The 14,105-nt window shown below is 52.4% G+C and overlaps 1 protein-coding gene and 1 long non-coding RNA gene across 6 annotated transcripts in view; one reads left to right on the top strand and one right to left on the bottom strand.

Annotated features, from left to right (window-relative positions):
- The window catches only part of CLMN (calmin), a 125,887-nt gene extending 115,190 nt beyond the window's left edge, over positions 1 to 10,697 (bottom strand). Inside the window, exon 1 of one of the 5 annotated variants that reach the window (XM_055288287.1) lies at positions 10,500 to 10,697. In XM_055288287.1, the coding sequence (XP_055144262.1) occupies positions 10,500 to 10,581 (82 nt within the window). In that variant the 5' untranslated portion in view covers positions 10,582 to 10,697. The remainder of the gene's footprint in view (positions 1 to 10,499) is intronic. The other 4 variants (XM_055288285.2, XM_063645496.1, XM_055288288.2 and 1 more) reach the window with 4 other exon arrangements.
- Positions 10,698 to 11,045: 348 nt separating this feature from the next.
- On the top strand, positions 11,046 to 13,284 carry LOC129488875 (uncharacterized). The gene is made up of 3 exons (XR_008659735.2): positions 11,046 to 11,272; positions 11,864 to 11,963; positions 12,515 to 13,284. It is a non-coding gene; the product is annotated as an uncharacterized lncRNA (long non-coding RNA).
- Positions 13,285 to 14,105: the final 821 nt, after the last annotated feature.

The following is a 14,105-nucleotide window of genomic DNA, read 5'->3' as shown; positions in this document are numbered from 1 at the left end:
GTCTAGCCTGGGACTTTCGATATGTGATGTAATAAAACCAAAAGTTGGAAACTGTCTATAAACCCATATTTTAATGATGCTCTCTTGTTTTCTAAACAAACTGTGATATTTCACATCAAGTAGAAGATTGTTTACCCAACACAACCAGGACTCAGCTTGCTCTAGGGTAACGGCATTTCCAGGGTTCATGGATCTCCACTCCAAAAGAACACAAGGATTAGAACAGAGATGTTACTGCTGCCAGAACACGTTCAGTCCCAAAATCCACACAACAGCTTATGCAACTAGAGGACACTACGATGCCACCCTCTTTGTCCCAGGGCCACAGGGCATAGATGAGACCACCATGACACAACGCCACCACCTTCTCTGGCCTCCTAGGTAAAGAGTCTGTTGGCTCACACTGGCCTCTCCCTTCCTCTTAAAGCCCACTCCTGCCCTTTGTCAGGAAGCCTCCCCGAGTTCTCCAGCCAGGTGGTGGCAGCCCTGTGACCACAGCCCTGGTCTGTGCACTCTCAGCTAAAGCTTGCTGCCCCCACCCTGGTCTCCACCAAACTCACAGAGAAACCTACAGGGCAGTCCAGCTGTGCAAATATCTCCCCAGTGTGTCTCCTCTATGGAAGCGGAGAAGGCTTGACAGCCATTTGTTATTTATTTGCGTATGAGATTCCTATGGCTGCTGTGACAGATTATCACACGCTTAGTGGCTGAAAACAACACAAATAAATTCTCTTCTAGTTCTGAAGGTCAGAAGTCTGAATGGGTTTTACCAGCCAAAACCAAGTTTACGGGCAAGGCTGTGTTCCTTGTGGAGATTCTAAAGCGGAATCCAGGTCTTCCCTTTTCTGGCTTGTAGAGGCCTGATATGGTTTGGGTGTGTGTCCCCTCCAAATCTCAGGTTGAAACATGATCCACGGTGTTGGAGGTGGGCCCTGTGCTGGCTCCCCTTCCCTTTCGCCATGATTGGAAGCTTCCTGAGGCCTCCCCAGAAGGAGATGCTGGCACCACACTTCGTGAACAGCCTGCAGAACCAGGAGCCAATTAAACTTCTTTTCTTTATAAATTACCCAGACTCAGGTATTTCTTTAGAGCAATGCAAAAACGGCCTAACACAAGGCCCCTGCATTCCTCGGCTCCTGGCCCCGTCCTGCAGCGGCATCGCTCTCAACTCTGCTTCCATGAGCACATTTCCTGTCTCCCTCTCTCTCTGACCCTCCTGCTTCCTTCTTATAAGGAGGCTTGTGATTAGCTGGGTCCACTTGGATAATCCAAGATAATCTCCTTATCTCAAGATTCTTCGCTTAATCACATCTGCCAAGTCCCTTTTACCAAGGAAGAAAACATATTCACCCATTTGCAGGATTAGGATGTGGACATCTTGCAGGGGGAGGCATTGTCCAGCCTACAATGGTTCTGAAGACCTGCTCCACGTTAGGGGCTGGCAGGACAAAGATGCACGCACTCCGCTCAGGGCTCCACTCAGAGGCGAGCTCAGAGGGCATCTGTGAAGCCCCTGGGAGTCCAGATCTCAGGGCTGTGAGTTCTGTCCAGGAGGGCACAGACAGGGTCCAAAGAGGCTGTTCTGGGCATGGTCACAGTCATTCTCTGCAGAAGGGACCGTGTGGACAAAGGCACAGCAAGGATAAAGGGTGTGGCCTGTGGGTGAACCCAGAAGACACCTGGGTGCAGCTGTGGCCCAGTTCCTTCAAGGAAGGCCAGGAGAGGTGGGGGCAGAGCACAGAGCAGCGCTTCTTCCCAAAGGCAAAGAGCCCTGGTGGAGAGATGGATGGGGTGCGAGAAATGTCTTGGGGATGCCGGGCCGGAGCAGGACTGGGGGACTGGAGGCAGGGTAGACAGTGGTCGTGGCAACTAACAAGGAGAATGTGTGCAAAGGAGGCAAACGTGGGAAGGCCCAAATGAGACAGACATTCAGGGCCAGGACTGACGGGACACAGGAGGCGAGGGAAGAGGCGCATGAACAGTGCTATCTGAAGGTTCAGGTTCCTCCACCACCAGATTGGCAGGTCACCTCCGAGCCCCCTCCCCACCCGCCGCCCCAGTTCTCAGCTGGAAGGGCTCAGAACACTGCTTTTAAGTATGTCATACCATAGAGGATTAAAAATAGTTTTAAAAAGGAGAGGGATATAAATATCGCAAAGGCTCCTGGCTGCATGGAGAACCCCCAGGAGAGGAAGGCAGGGGTGGGGCGTGCCTCCACCATCGGAGCCTGAGGTCCTTCCCGTTAGACCCGGAGGTCTGCAGTTCTGCAGGAGCTGAAAGTAGTTCTGGTCAACACCAAAATGACCCCAGGGCTTCTGTAAATTCCCCAAATCCTCCTTGCTTTTTCTGTGCCTTAGGGACACTGGACCACAATCTCCAAGAAGCAGTAGAACACAAGGGAACTGAATAAAAAGAGGGACAGAAATAAAAGGTGAAGGTCAACCGCATGGGCCCGTCTGGGACGCACCATCCTGCATGCCCCGACCCAACCCTGGCTTCCGTCCTGCTGAGGAGCTTGCTGGGGCTCTCCCTGACCCCATGGCCCCCCACCACATGCTCCCCTACCCCGTGGGTTCATGGGACAGATTTTCCCCTGTGCCCCATCCTCTGCTACCTTCTTCATCCCAGGGATGCAGAACATAGAGGGAACCGCTGTGACATGACATCACCACACTCTCTGGCCTCCTGGGTAGACAGTCTGTGACTCAAGTGGGCCTCTTCCTTCGCCTTGAGTCCCACTCTCCTGCCCTCTGTCAGGAAGCCTCCCTGGGTTTCTGTGGCCAAGTGGTGGCAGCCCCGTGACCAGGGCCCTGGTCTGTACACTCTCAGCTCAGGCCTGTTGCCACCACCCGGTTCTCCACCAAACTCACAGAGAAACCTACAGGGCAGTCTAGCTGTGCAAATATCTCCCTCAAGGCTGGACTGGGCCTCCCTCCCCACCCTACACTCCTGCAGGACCCACGGTGAGCACCCACAGTTCCTACACACTGATCTCAACCTCACCATAACCCTATCCTCTCTGTACTGAGAACTCCTAGCATGTCCCATTCACCCATCTCTCCATCCCCAGCTCCCAGAATTTCAGGAGGACTCGACAACTGTTATTTGACCAAAGGACCAGGCTTCAAGTGGGTAAGCCCATTTCTAAAGCAGGTTCAAAATGTACCCCAGGCAGTCAGGCACCCTTTGGAGAAGAAGGCTGGGCTGCCACACATACAACAAGCATTCCCTGCTGTCATCACGAGAAGCATCTTCTCCTTGTCACATGCCCTGGGTCTGGGTTTAGAAAATACAGTTCCTAACTTCCTACAGGAAGTCTTCCAGATTGCTGTATTCTGCATAGCAGCCTGATACTTGCTGACAAGGATACATTTCCTATTCTGTAGGGAGGCTGGCCAGACTTACCCCACCAACCTGATTCCAGCCTCCCAGGCCCCTATATTCACATCTTGCTGCTGGAAACAAGAGTGATCCCTTGTCCACAGATGTTGGGGCTTTCTTCTGGATAGAATCAGACGTGGGATAACAATGACCAGGCAAGTGTGGGAGGCACGTGGCAGGGGTTCCAAGATAACGCCTTACTTCTGGGATGTGGGGGCATCTTGATGGCTTTCATCCTGGGCTGCTGTTCCAAGGCAGAGCAGCTGACTTTAGCAAAAACATCACTGACAGACATACACACACAGAGAGATACACACTAAAAATACACATACACAGCCAGGTGCACTGGCTCACACCTGTAATGCCAGTACTTTGGGAGGCCAAGGCAGGTGGATCACCTGAGGTCAGGAGTTCAAGACCAGCCTGGCCAACATGGTGAAACCCTGTCTCTACTAATAATATAAAAATTAGCCGGGCATGGTGGCGCACGCCTGTAATCCCAGCTACTCGAGAGGCTGAAGCAGGAGAATTGCTTGAACCCAGGAGGCAGAGGTTGCAGTGAGTCAAGATCGCGCCATTGCACTCCAGCCTCGGTGACAAGAGTGAAACTCTGTCTCAAAAAAATAAAATAAAAATTAAAAACACACATACACACACCCCTTTTCTTTTGCTGAGAGCATTTTACTAACACTTTCTCCATTTCTGTCTTCCTCTTTTTCTACACTGGGCCGGATGATACATATTTTTGGTTTTGTGGGTACTTCTTTGCCTCAACTACTCAGCTGTGCCCTTGTCCTGCAAAAGCAGCTATAGGCAATATGCAAATAAATAGGTGTGGCTATGTGCCAATAAAACTTTATTCACAAAAAGAGGCAGTGGGCCAGATTTGGCCTGTGGGCCATAGTTTGCAAATCCCTACTCTGATAGAAAGAAAGTAGGAAAAGAAGACCTGGTAAGGAAGAAAAAGTCCATTTTTTGATGCTGCACTTATGATTTCTGATGCTGCCTCTAATTCCTTCTGTGACTAACGCAATCTATCACTGTTTAAACAAACAAAAGAAAAAGAGGCATGGAGAAATAAAAAAAAATTTATGAAAAGGTTTCTATGGGAACGGGGAGTTCACTTTTAATGGTTCAATCACAAAAAAGACAATTATTTTTCTCTCTTCCCCTCAGACATAGGGCAGATGTGATCTATGGCTTGTTGGGCAGAGGGACTTTGTCCAGGGCCTCAGCTATTTCAGTGAAAACTTAAATGCCAGAGTGTTCCACAGGTCAGGGAGGGCAGTTTATGAAATCTGGGCCTCTTGGGCAAAGGGTTGCTTCCCTAGAGCTGTAGATCTGGTGAGACATCCTGCCTCTCTCATGAGGCTGTAGGGCCAGCAGGCAGCTCTGGGCTGCTCTGATGCAAAGTCGTGGCTGCTGACACGTGATTCTGTGGTGAAACTTCTTCCTAGGTCTGCTGCCAACTGGACTGAGGCTTCCCTCTCCCTGCTGAAAAGCCATTTGTGAGATGGGCTTCTGTTTTACCTGGTCCCTGAACACTCTTGTTCCTGGTACAAACATGCGTGGGTGGAGTCCAGAGCCCCTTGTTTGCCCTGATTGCGGGCCGGCCACTAAACCTCCCTAGGTACCTTCAACTTGACAGCCAAGGACAAGCCAAGAATGTACATCATTTACCACGTGTACTTATATAGCAAAGCTTATGAAATGCAACATTTTCTACCCAGGACACTTGGTGGAAGTGAATCTCCAGCAATCCACAGTGAAAAGAATCTAGGATGCAGCCAGCAGTGCTTAGCAGAGCCCAGAGTCATACACCAGCCATCCACTCATGCATGCCAGGGGCTGGAATGCAGATGGCTGTAGGTGGGCACCTGCCCAGGCCCACCACTCCTTGACCTCCTTCCCAGGGGTGGATTTGAGCCCCAGATAATCCAACCCTCTCATTTTGCAAATGAGGAAACTAAGGAACCCCAAGGGAGAGAGATTTTTCAGAATCTCACAGAGAGTTTGCAACAAAGCCAGGACCCTGGCTCAGGCCTTCAGCCTTTGGGTCTTGGCTGTGACTTCCACAGCTGCACAATGCTCCACCTGGAAAGGCCCCTCGAGAAAAATCCACACCATGAGATAGGGACGGAGCTGCCACTAGAACACAGCCTTTTGCCTGTAATCAGGAGTGAACTCAAAGCCCGTGGCCTGACCCCAGCCACAGCCAGAAAGAAACTTTCTACATGATGATTCATCCCTTAGAACCAGGCACACAGCCCCAGGGGTAGTGCCCTGGCAGGCAGTTCCTTGACATGAAACCTGTGCATTTGGTTTTCTTTGGGTTTTTATATAGAAATCTTCAGTGCACTTGCTGTGCCCTCTAAGAGCTGGCGGAGGTGAGAACAGGAACGGACCCTCCTTGGCTCCATCCCTTCTCTGGCTGCTGGATAACAGTGACCATGGCAGCATCCCATCCCACTACTGTGTGCTCCACTGCTGTGTGAAAGGAAGGTCTAGAGATAGGGAGGTAAAGATGGGGCGATAAGGAACTGGAGGGGCAGGCTGTGGGGGCAGGAAGTGTTGGGGAGTTATGGGAGAGAAGGTTGGTGTGGCATCCTGAGCCAGGCCACAGGTGACCTCGCACAACAGGTCAAGGGGCTTGGACTTCATCCCGTAAGCCAGTGCAACCTGGCCTTTTTCTCATGGTCACATGGGACCATGATACTATTTGTCCTGGGATGGACCAAAGGGCTGCCCAGGCCCCCACTCTGCTGCCCTTAGCTCACGGGTTGGGAAGCTCTGCTGTAGGTCACAAAACCTACTGGTGGCTTTAGCAACAACATGCTCGAGTGGCTGAGTGGTAGGTGGAAAGCCACAAAGAAGTCAGTTACTGTGGAGTCCAAGCTCGCATGAGGAACACCTGCTCCTGGGCCTGAGCCAGTGGAACAAAAGGAGAAAGTGGGCCACATGGGCCGGGGCTGATCCTTCTGAAAATGCAGGCCCTGCCCTGCCTCTGAGCCTGCCCTTGAGGGGATTCCAATAATTTCTCTCCCTTCTGCACTGTGCAACCCAGAACCCACGCAGTCAAGTTTCTGCTCGGCCTTCAAAGTCCAGGTCCAGAATTACAGCATCAAACCCCAAAAGCACCAGAACGACAGGGGATGGCCCAAAGCAGAACTGACCTCCGCACCGCTAGAATCAGAAAATTCAAGCTCCAGTCTGGCTGGGTGCCCATGACAGTTTCACGCTCCTGAAAGGCAGAGACTAGAACCAGCTTTCATTCTCCAATGCCTGCAAGATGCTACATGTTCGACACACATGTGCTAAACTGCTCAGAGAAGGGTTGTGGGTTTTTTGGGTGGTGGAGGCTTCCCACATGAATGGAGTCTTCTTTAAATCCTGGCCTGACACCCCTTTTTGTCCAACAGTACAGTGACCCCCAGAACTGGAGGAACACTGAGCTGGACCCTGAGGTTCAGGCAAAGAGGGAGAGGGGGCAGCCAGAGTAGCCTGTCTTTCGAAGGACACTGGAGCCCTTGTAGCCAACAGCCAGGCAGGGAACTAAGATGCAGACCTATTAACACACCACCTCTAATGTCAATTCTAGAAAATATGTCCCTGCCTTCCCACATGGCTCCAAGGAAGTGGGGACCACCTGGAAGAGGCTGCCAGCATCCTGCAATTCCATCTTCTCTTCTCCAAAAAGGTCAACAGCTTGGACCACCCCCGTTTCCCTGCAAGGGACCCTGTGAGGGTGGCACCGGCAGTCTGCCCAGAGGGACGTGTCTGTGCTCTGACAGAGGGCTCCTCCTTGACAAACATCTTTTTGAGCTATGCAAGTGAATGTATCCATGAGAACTGCATCTGCTCGAGTATCAGACACAGGAAGGTGAGTGGCAGGCCTCTCGGGAGGGGCCATCACTCTGCCCAGCTCAACCTGACCTCCAGAGACAGGTCTGGAAATCTTCATTCCATTGTTTTTTGGGGGATGATCTATGACATCACAATCATATTACATAGATTTCAGAATCCCACAGTTCAGGGTGAGAGATAAAAGCCTTGGATGAGCAAGTGAGCAGAGGCCAAGATATTTCTAAGTCAACTTAAACATATGGATATATGGAAAGATATAAAGATACAGCTCTATTATTAAACTATTCTTCCCTGAAATGCAATATCCCAGAGGCCATAACCTCAGGGCTACCCCTCATTAATGACCCCAGGATCACCCCATCCCAGGGCCCCAAGAGAGTCAAGCTTTCTGAAAAGAACCAGGAATGCCTGACCCTGACAGCAGCTGCTGCCTGCAGATGGAGGCCGGGAATCCTTCTCAATCCCTATGATTACAGATCTGTAAGATCCCACTGTAGCCCTCCTTCCATTGCCACGACAACTGCGGCTATCTGTGCTGCAAGCAGGCACACAGCTTCAATGGCAGCCCCTCTCCCTGGACTCCTCCTGCCTCCCTTAACTTGACTACCCTCTGCACTGAGTTCAGAAGAACAAGGCCCCTGCTGGTGGCCCCCAAAGCCGATCATCCAGGCACATCCCGGGCCATGGGCCATCTGACATCTGACAGCCAGTTATGGCAGATGCTCTAAGCTCGGCGTGGAGCACCTTCTAGACTCGGCCCTTTGGCTGAGACTTCCTGAGTACCACAGGAGCAAGGAGAGAAAATGCCTATTGAGCATTCAGTCAAGAGACTGACCAAGGGAAAAATCAAGAGAAGACAGATGCCTGCCCCCAACTCCACTCCCAGCCTCTTCTCAGCAATGCTAAGCAAAGCACAACGCCCGACACGGTAACTCTACAGTGCTAATGCCCCCAAAAGACACGGACAGCTTCATTCATTCATAATAGCCCCAAACTGCACACAACCCAAAGGTCCCTCAACAGGTGAATGGATCATCAAACGGCGGTGCATCCATACCATGGAATAGTACTCAGCAAGAAAAGGAAGTCCAGATACAGGCGAGAGCACAGAAGAATCACACCAACATAATGCTGAAAAAAAAAAAAAAAAGGCCAGAGTACATACTGTATGATCCAATTGTATATCAGGTTCTAGCGGCAAAACTAACTTTCAGTAATGGATCAAGTTTGTTCCCTTGGTGGTCTGGGGGCAGTGTTACTGGCTGGGAAAGAAGATGAATCGACCATCTAGGGTACTGGAAATCTACATCTTGATCTGGGTGGCTGTTACACAGATGTACCCATACATAAAGTTTTGTTGAACTTAAGAATAAGTGCACATTTAAACATATACATATATTTAAAAGTTTATTTTTTTAATGGCAAAGCCTGTTGATGCTTGAATTGTAACTAATGTTTGCCTGAAAGTGAGGACAGTTCACTGGGAGCTGAGGGAGAGAAGCCTACTCAGTGAACTCCTACCCAACCTCCAGGACCCATCTCAAATTGTCCCTATTCTGTAAAGCCTTCTCCCATTGTTCTGGTTGTAACCTAATGTTCATATTGCAGGGCATCTCTTCACAACAGTCAGTCGTCTCTAAACCAGGAGCTAATCCTAGAGGAATGCAGTAACTTGTTGCACGAAGCATTGGTTAGTATGTGCTTATTAAACACTCAGTGATTGCCTAAGGCAGACAGGTACACACACTCACACCCCGACAGTCCAAACAAATGGCATCTCAGCAGAAGACACTAATGCCCACCCCCAAACAGGATGTCAGTTCTTCTCAGGCAACAGGATCCAGGCACTTGGCTTATTATCAAAAGAGATCACTTTCAACATCCTCAGCCCAAGCCTCCTCCTTTAACACAAATCACAGCCAGAAGAGTTCAGAGCGGCCCAGAGCAAGCTGTTTCCAGTGTCCACCCCAGGAGGCTCCCCAATCCTTTTGAGGTCACCTCTGCCGGCACTGTCCTTGCCCAACCTAGGGGTGGGGCAGATCCTGGGCTCCCAGGAAACATTCAATCAGGTGTAATGTTTAAACTTGACTGCTCGGCCATCCATCCCCCAGCGGCTGGGGCTCCCTGCCCTCTAACAGTAAAGTCGCTGCCCTTGCTGGTGGAGGGCACCCACGGCCCCATCGCCTCTCTGCCCAGGCCTCCCAGCTCGCTCCTAGCCACTCCTAACCTTGAATCTCTAGAAACCCAAGCCTGCAGGGGAAGCAGCTACAGAAGCTTCACCTGCACAGGTCAATGTGGGTGAAGAAGGGCCGGAAGTGGTGTTCTATCTAGTTCTGCAAAGCCCACATATGAAAAAAAGAAGCTGGAGATACAGTTCCACGAAGAACAGCTGTCTTTTGGGTGGGTAGGTTGTAGGGGGGAAATTATGGGTGACTTTTTTCTTTCAAATATTTTTGTGCTTTCTAAGTTTCCACATTGAATAAATTCTTTTGAAAGAGAAACACACTTCATGTGTAGCACCGCCATCCCCAGCCGCTCTCCACCACTGGAGTTTCTCTTTCACCTCTTCTCAGCTACCTCCCAGGTAGAAGGCTTGGTCCCAGTGTCCTGTGCCCAGGCAGGGTCGGAGTTGGGGGCCAGCGTGGCGGGGAGGGGGCTCTCGCCCTCTCCCCAGTTACAGTCCTGATCCTGCAGGGGAGGGGCAGCTCCCTAAGCAAAGTGGCCGCTGGAGTTGGGTGCTTGCCTGACCCCACCGATCCGATCCGCACCCCTGGCCTCCCTTTCCCCAACTCACCCCCTGAAGCGCCGCCCACCATTCAATTCCCCTTGCCTCGAAGGTACTTAGGAAGTGCACGAACTCACACACACACACACACACACACACACACACACACAGAGTCGCACTGTCTCCTCCCCTCCCTGACCCGGGCCACCGCCCCCAAAAGCCCACGTACAAACTTCTCCAAACTCGCAGCGGTGGCTGGAGGGGGTGGTGACGTCCCCCTAATGAAAATGCGAGCCCTCTCCCCACAACACACACACGTGTGGCGCCCCACCCCCTGGGCAACTGTAAACCTGGCCGGGGCTGCCCGCCCTGGGGCTTGGGGGCGGGTGTCCAACCCCAGCCTCCCACCCCGAGGCTAGTGACAGGAACAGCGAGCGGCCGGAGAGCGGGGGCGGCGGGGGGGAGTTGCCAAGTGTCGGAGCGGCGCCCCGGGCTCCCCGAGCGCCCGGCCGAGCCTGGGCTGCGTTACCTTGCAGGTTCTGCACTCGGATGTCGCTAATCTGCCCGATGAGCTCCTCGCGTTGGAACCAGTCCCACTCGTGTGCAGCCATGAAGCGCGGGCGGGAGGGCCCGGGCCAGCGCGGCGCGGGCGGCGGGCGCGGAGAGCCTGGCTGGCGGGCGCGCGAGCGGCACGCACCCGGCGAGGGCGCCGCGGAGCAAGAGCCGCGGCGGGCGCGGGCGGGGCGCGGGCGGGGCGCGGGCGGGGCGGGCGGCGCGATGTGGGCCGCCCCCGCCTCGGGCTGGCAGCGAGCGAGCGCGGGGCGGCGGGTGCGGGGCGCCGGGCTCGCGCTCACTCCCCCGTGCGGGGGCGGGGGCCCTGAGGGGCGAGGGGCGAGGGGCGAGGGGCGGGGCTGGGCGGGGCGGGGCAGGGGCGGGAGGCTGGGTCAGGCTAGTTTGTGTTTTTTTTCTTTCCGGGGTGTTTGTAGGTTGGATTGTTTGGTTACAAACCGGCGGTTATGAGGCGCGGGTCCCGGCCCCCACATTGTGATGTCTCAGGGGGCGGTGGGCCTGGTGACGCAACTGGGGGTGGGCCCGCGGGTCCCAGTACCTGGTCCAGGAGGCAGCATCTCCCTCCCGTCCGGGATAAGACGCCCCCTCCGCGGGTCCCCTGTCCCTTGCCCACTCTGGAGAGGCAGCCCCCACTTGGAGGGACCAGGACCCGAGCCCTGCCCATCCCCGAATCCTGGGAGCCCTGCGTGGGGAGCGTCGAGGGCCTGGGTCGGGGGGCAAACTAGTGTGGAGGTAAAGTTGTGGGAGTCTCCAAAGTGGGGGGGCTGTGAAAGAAGGGTCTTCTTCGTTGGCCTAGATACTAGGAGCCTTTTCAGGTCCAGTGATGTGACTTCAGCTTCTAGGAAGGAGCAAGAAGCAGGCCAACTACTAGGAGCTGGGGTACGCTGTGGGGTCTCTGGCCACTGAGTCTCCAAGTGACCCTCTGTGGGGTCACTTGAAATTACTGAAAATGCCAGGACAGAACTTCCTGTGGAAATTACTGAAAATGCCAGGACAGGCCTTCCGGTCCCCTCCCTCCCCACCTCCACTGTTGAACTCTAGAGAATTCCAGGATCTTATCTTGTTTGGGGCCTACCATGTGGTTTACACTCCTTAACAGTGAGACCCTACAGTTACCGAATTTGCCCAAGGCTGAGGAATGACTTAGGAGCAGGAAGTCCCAGCCCCCTCCTCCCAGCTCAGTGCTTGGGCCCTTTCTGTGACAACTAAGGCCACAAAGAAAATGGCTTTAAATATTCAGTGTTCCAAGAGGGGGAAAAAATGGACAGGGCTCACTGGGCGTTTAAATACATGGGCCTGTGTGCATCGCTGCTCTGTTCACAGCAATGAATCCGGGAAACCCGGCTGCCCACTAATTACCCAGTAGCTATGGAGGTCCCCCGAAGGACAGACCTGTGCCCTTGAGGCAGGGCCCTGAAGGAGGGTGAGTCTACCCTCAAGTCATCCATGGGGGCAGGGGCTTTCAGGTAGCCATTAAACAAGGGAAGGAGATTTCTAAAGTGGACTCCAGAAAGGAGAAAGTCAATCTGGGTTAAGAAACTGTGAATGGGGGTGGAGGGCAGCAGAGGTCTCTAAAGGCTGACCTTGGAGCTGAGCCCAGAAGGAGGAGAGGAACCCCCACAGGGACAGCAGTTTGGGCAGGGGAAGGTGGGATCAGTGGAGACAGAAGTGGAGGCCCCATCAGGGGCTCCTGGGTGCTTGGGCTTGAGGCAGGAGCTTCCTTGCTGCTCCCTTGATTCTTAATCTTGTGGTCATTTCACACTCCAGGGAGCAGGATCTCTTTCTGCGTCCTGTGGAGCCAGGGTGGTAGTAGCAGCCAGGCTAATTTTGCCCCATCTGCTAGCCATCTCCCTGTTCTTACACTTCAATTTATTTTCCATAATTGCTGTGAGGTGAAGTTTTGCTGAAAACCATTTTCTTTACAAAGCAGAGAGCTAAGAGAATCAATCAGCCTTCTTCTCCATCATGAGACAGGTTGCAGGGAATCTGTCTTTAAGCAACGTGCCCTGTGGATGTTAGCTACAGGATTGGGCCATTTTTCATGATGCAAAGATGTCTGATCCTGGGAATGGACAGCCACATCATTTGGGGAACACTACCCAGGCAGCAACAGCTCCCTGGCAGGGAGGACTATGATCACCATCGATTGAGCACCAATTGTATACCAGATGTTGGACGACTCTCAGCCTAAAGAACTTCTTTGCTTTTCAGTAAGGTGGAAAGAATTTTAGGTGTTTTTCAAAAAGGAATAGAAACCAGTATTGAGCATGAGGCTGGCCTCTAAAAGGTACTGGAATATTCATTGAACTCATGTGTCAATATCACCCCTGTCTCCTACAGTGTCTCTGGGCTCCTCTGTGGGGCACACAAAGTCATCCGTGATTGATCTGTGCTCCTCAGTCCTGGCTCTACGCTTTTTGACCCAGCAGTACTAAGCTGCCGCAGGTCCTGGCCACATCCAGTCACTTCCAGACCTTTGCTCATTTGTCCCCTTTGAAACGCCCTTCCCCTGCTCCCTGCACTTCACCTTTACCTAGCTTACTCCTGCTTAATCATGTGCACCTCAGAGACTTCTCCAACACCCCTAGGCCCAGCTGGGTGCCTGTCTTGTACGATTCCCGTAATATTAAGTACAATCACATAATATTCCATGAACTCTGCAATTCTGTTTCCCGATTGCATCGTACTATAATTATGTTTACTTGATAGTTTTCCCCAATAAATTGTGAAGTATGTGAAAACAAGGGCTGCTCTGTGTCTGGCACAGGGAGAGGTCTCGAAATTAAATGGATGGATGAATGAATGACTCTCACTATAGGTCTGAACCCAGAAACCAGGGGACCAAAGTGAAAAAACAGTTGACCTTCATGTCTAAGGCCCCAGTACGCTCCTGGAAAGGTGATTTAAAAAAAGTTTGCATATGTGCAATAGGCAAAGCACATGCTTTTGGGAACCAGGTACATACCAATCTATGATATGTCCCTTCCTCTGGGTGTGCGCAGCCTCCTGGATCTGGAGTTCTGGCTGGGAGACAAGGGTGTGTGACTTTCAGAAGAAATTAGGTATTTGGCATCTTGCATGAATCAACAGTACTCTTTTTCTTTTGCACTTCTCCGGGGGAAGGAGAAGTATTCTGCCTGAAGGCTTGACTTCCTGGGAGTTTCCAGAAACTGAGTTTATAGAAATTGCCCAATTCTGCTAGAATCCTTGTCATTGTTTAAAACTGATTTCTGCTGAGGGAAAGGACTTGGAGTCAGAGAATTGTAAAGAATCCCCGAAATGAACCTTAAAGATCTCTAAGTCTAACATCTCTTCCCATGTAAGGGCTTCTAAAACATGGTCCAGACAGGTCCAGATTCCCTGCAACCTCTCATGATGGATGGCCTAATGGTCGTCCTGCCTCTGCTTATGGGAACTGATGAATTCTGGCAGGAAACCCAGGTAGAGGTTTGCATCTCCTCATCCCAGACCCACTTTGGGGAAGTACAGGACAATGAAGATAAGCCCAGCGCACCCTCCCAGCCACTTCCAGGAGAGGAGTGTGTTGGGGGCTGTGGCAAGGGGA

This window comes from Symphalangus syndactylus, chromosome 8 (genome assembly GCF_028878055.3).
Source record: "Symphalangus syndactylus isolate Jambi chromosome 8, NHGRI_mSymSyn1-v2.1_pri, whole genome shotgun sequence".
Taxonomy (NCBI): domain Eukaryota; kingdom Metazoa; phylum Chordata; class Mammalia; order Primates; family Hylobatidae; genus Symphalangus; species Symphalangus syndactylus.
The sequence above is the reverse complement of the archived record's forward strand: the minus strand, read 5'-3'. Positions and strand labels throughout refer to the sequence as shown.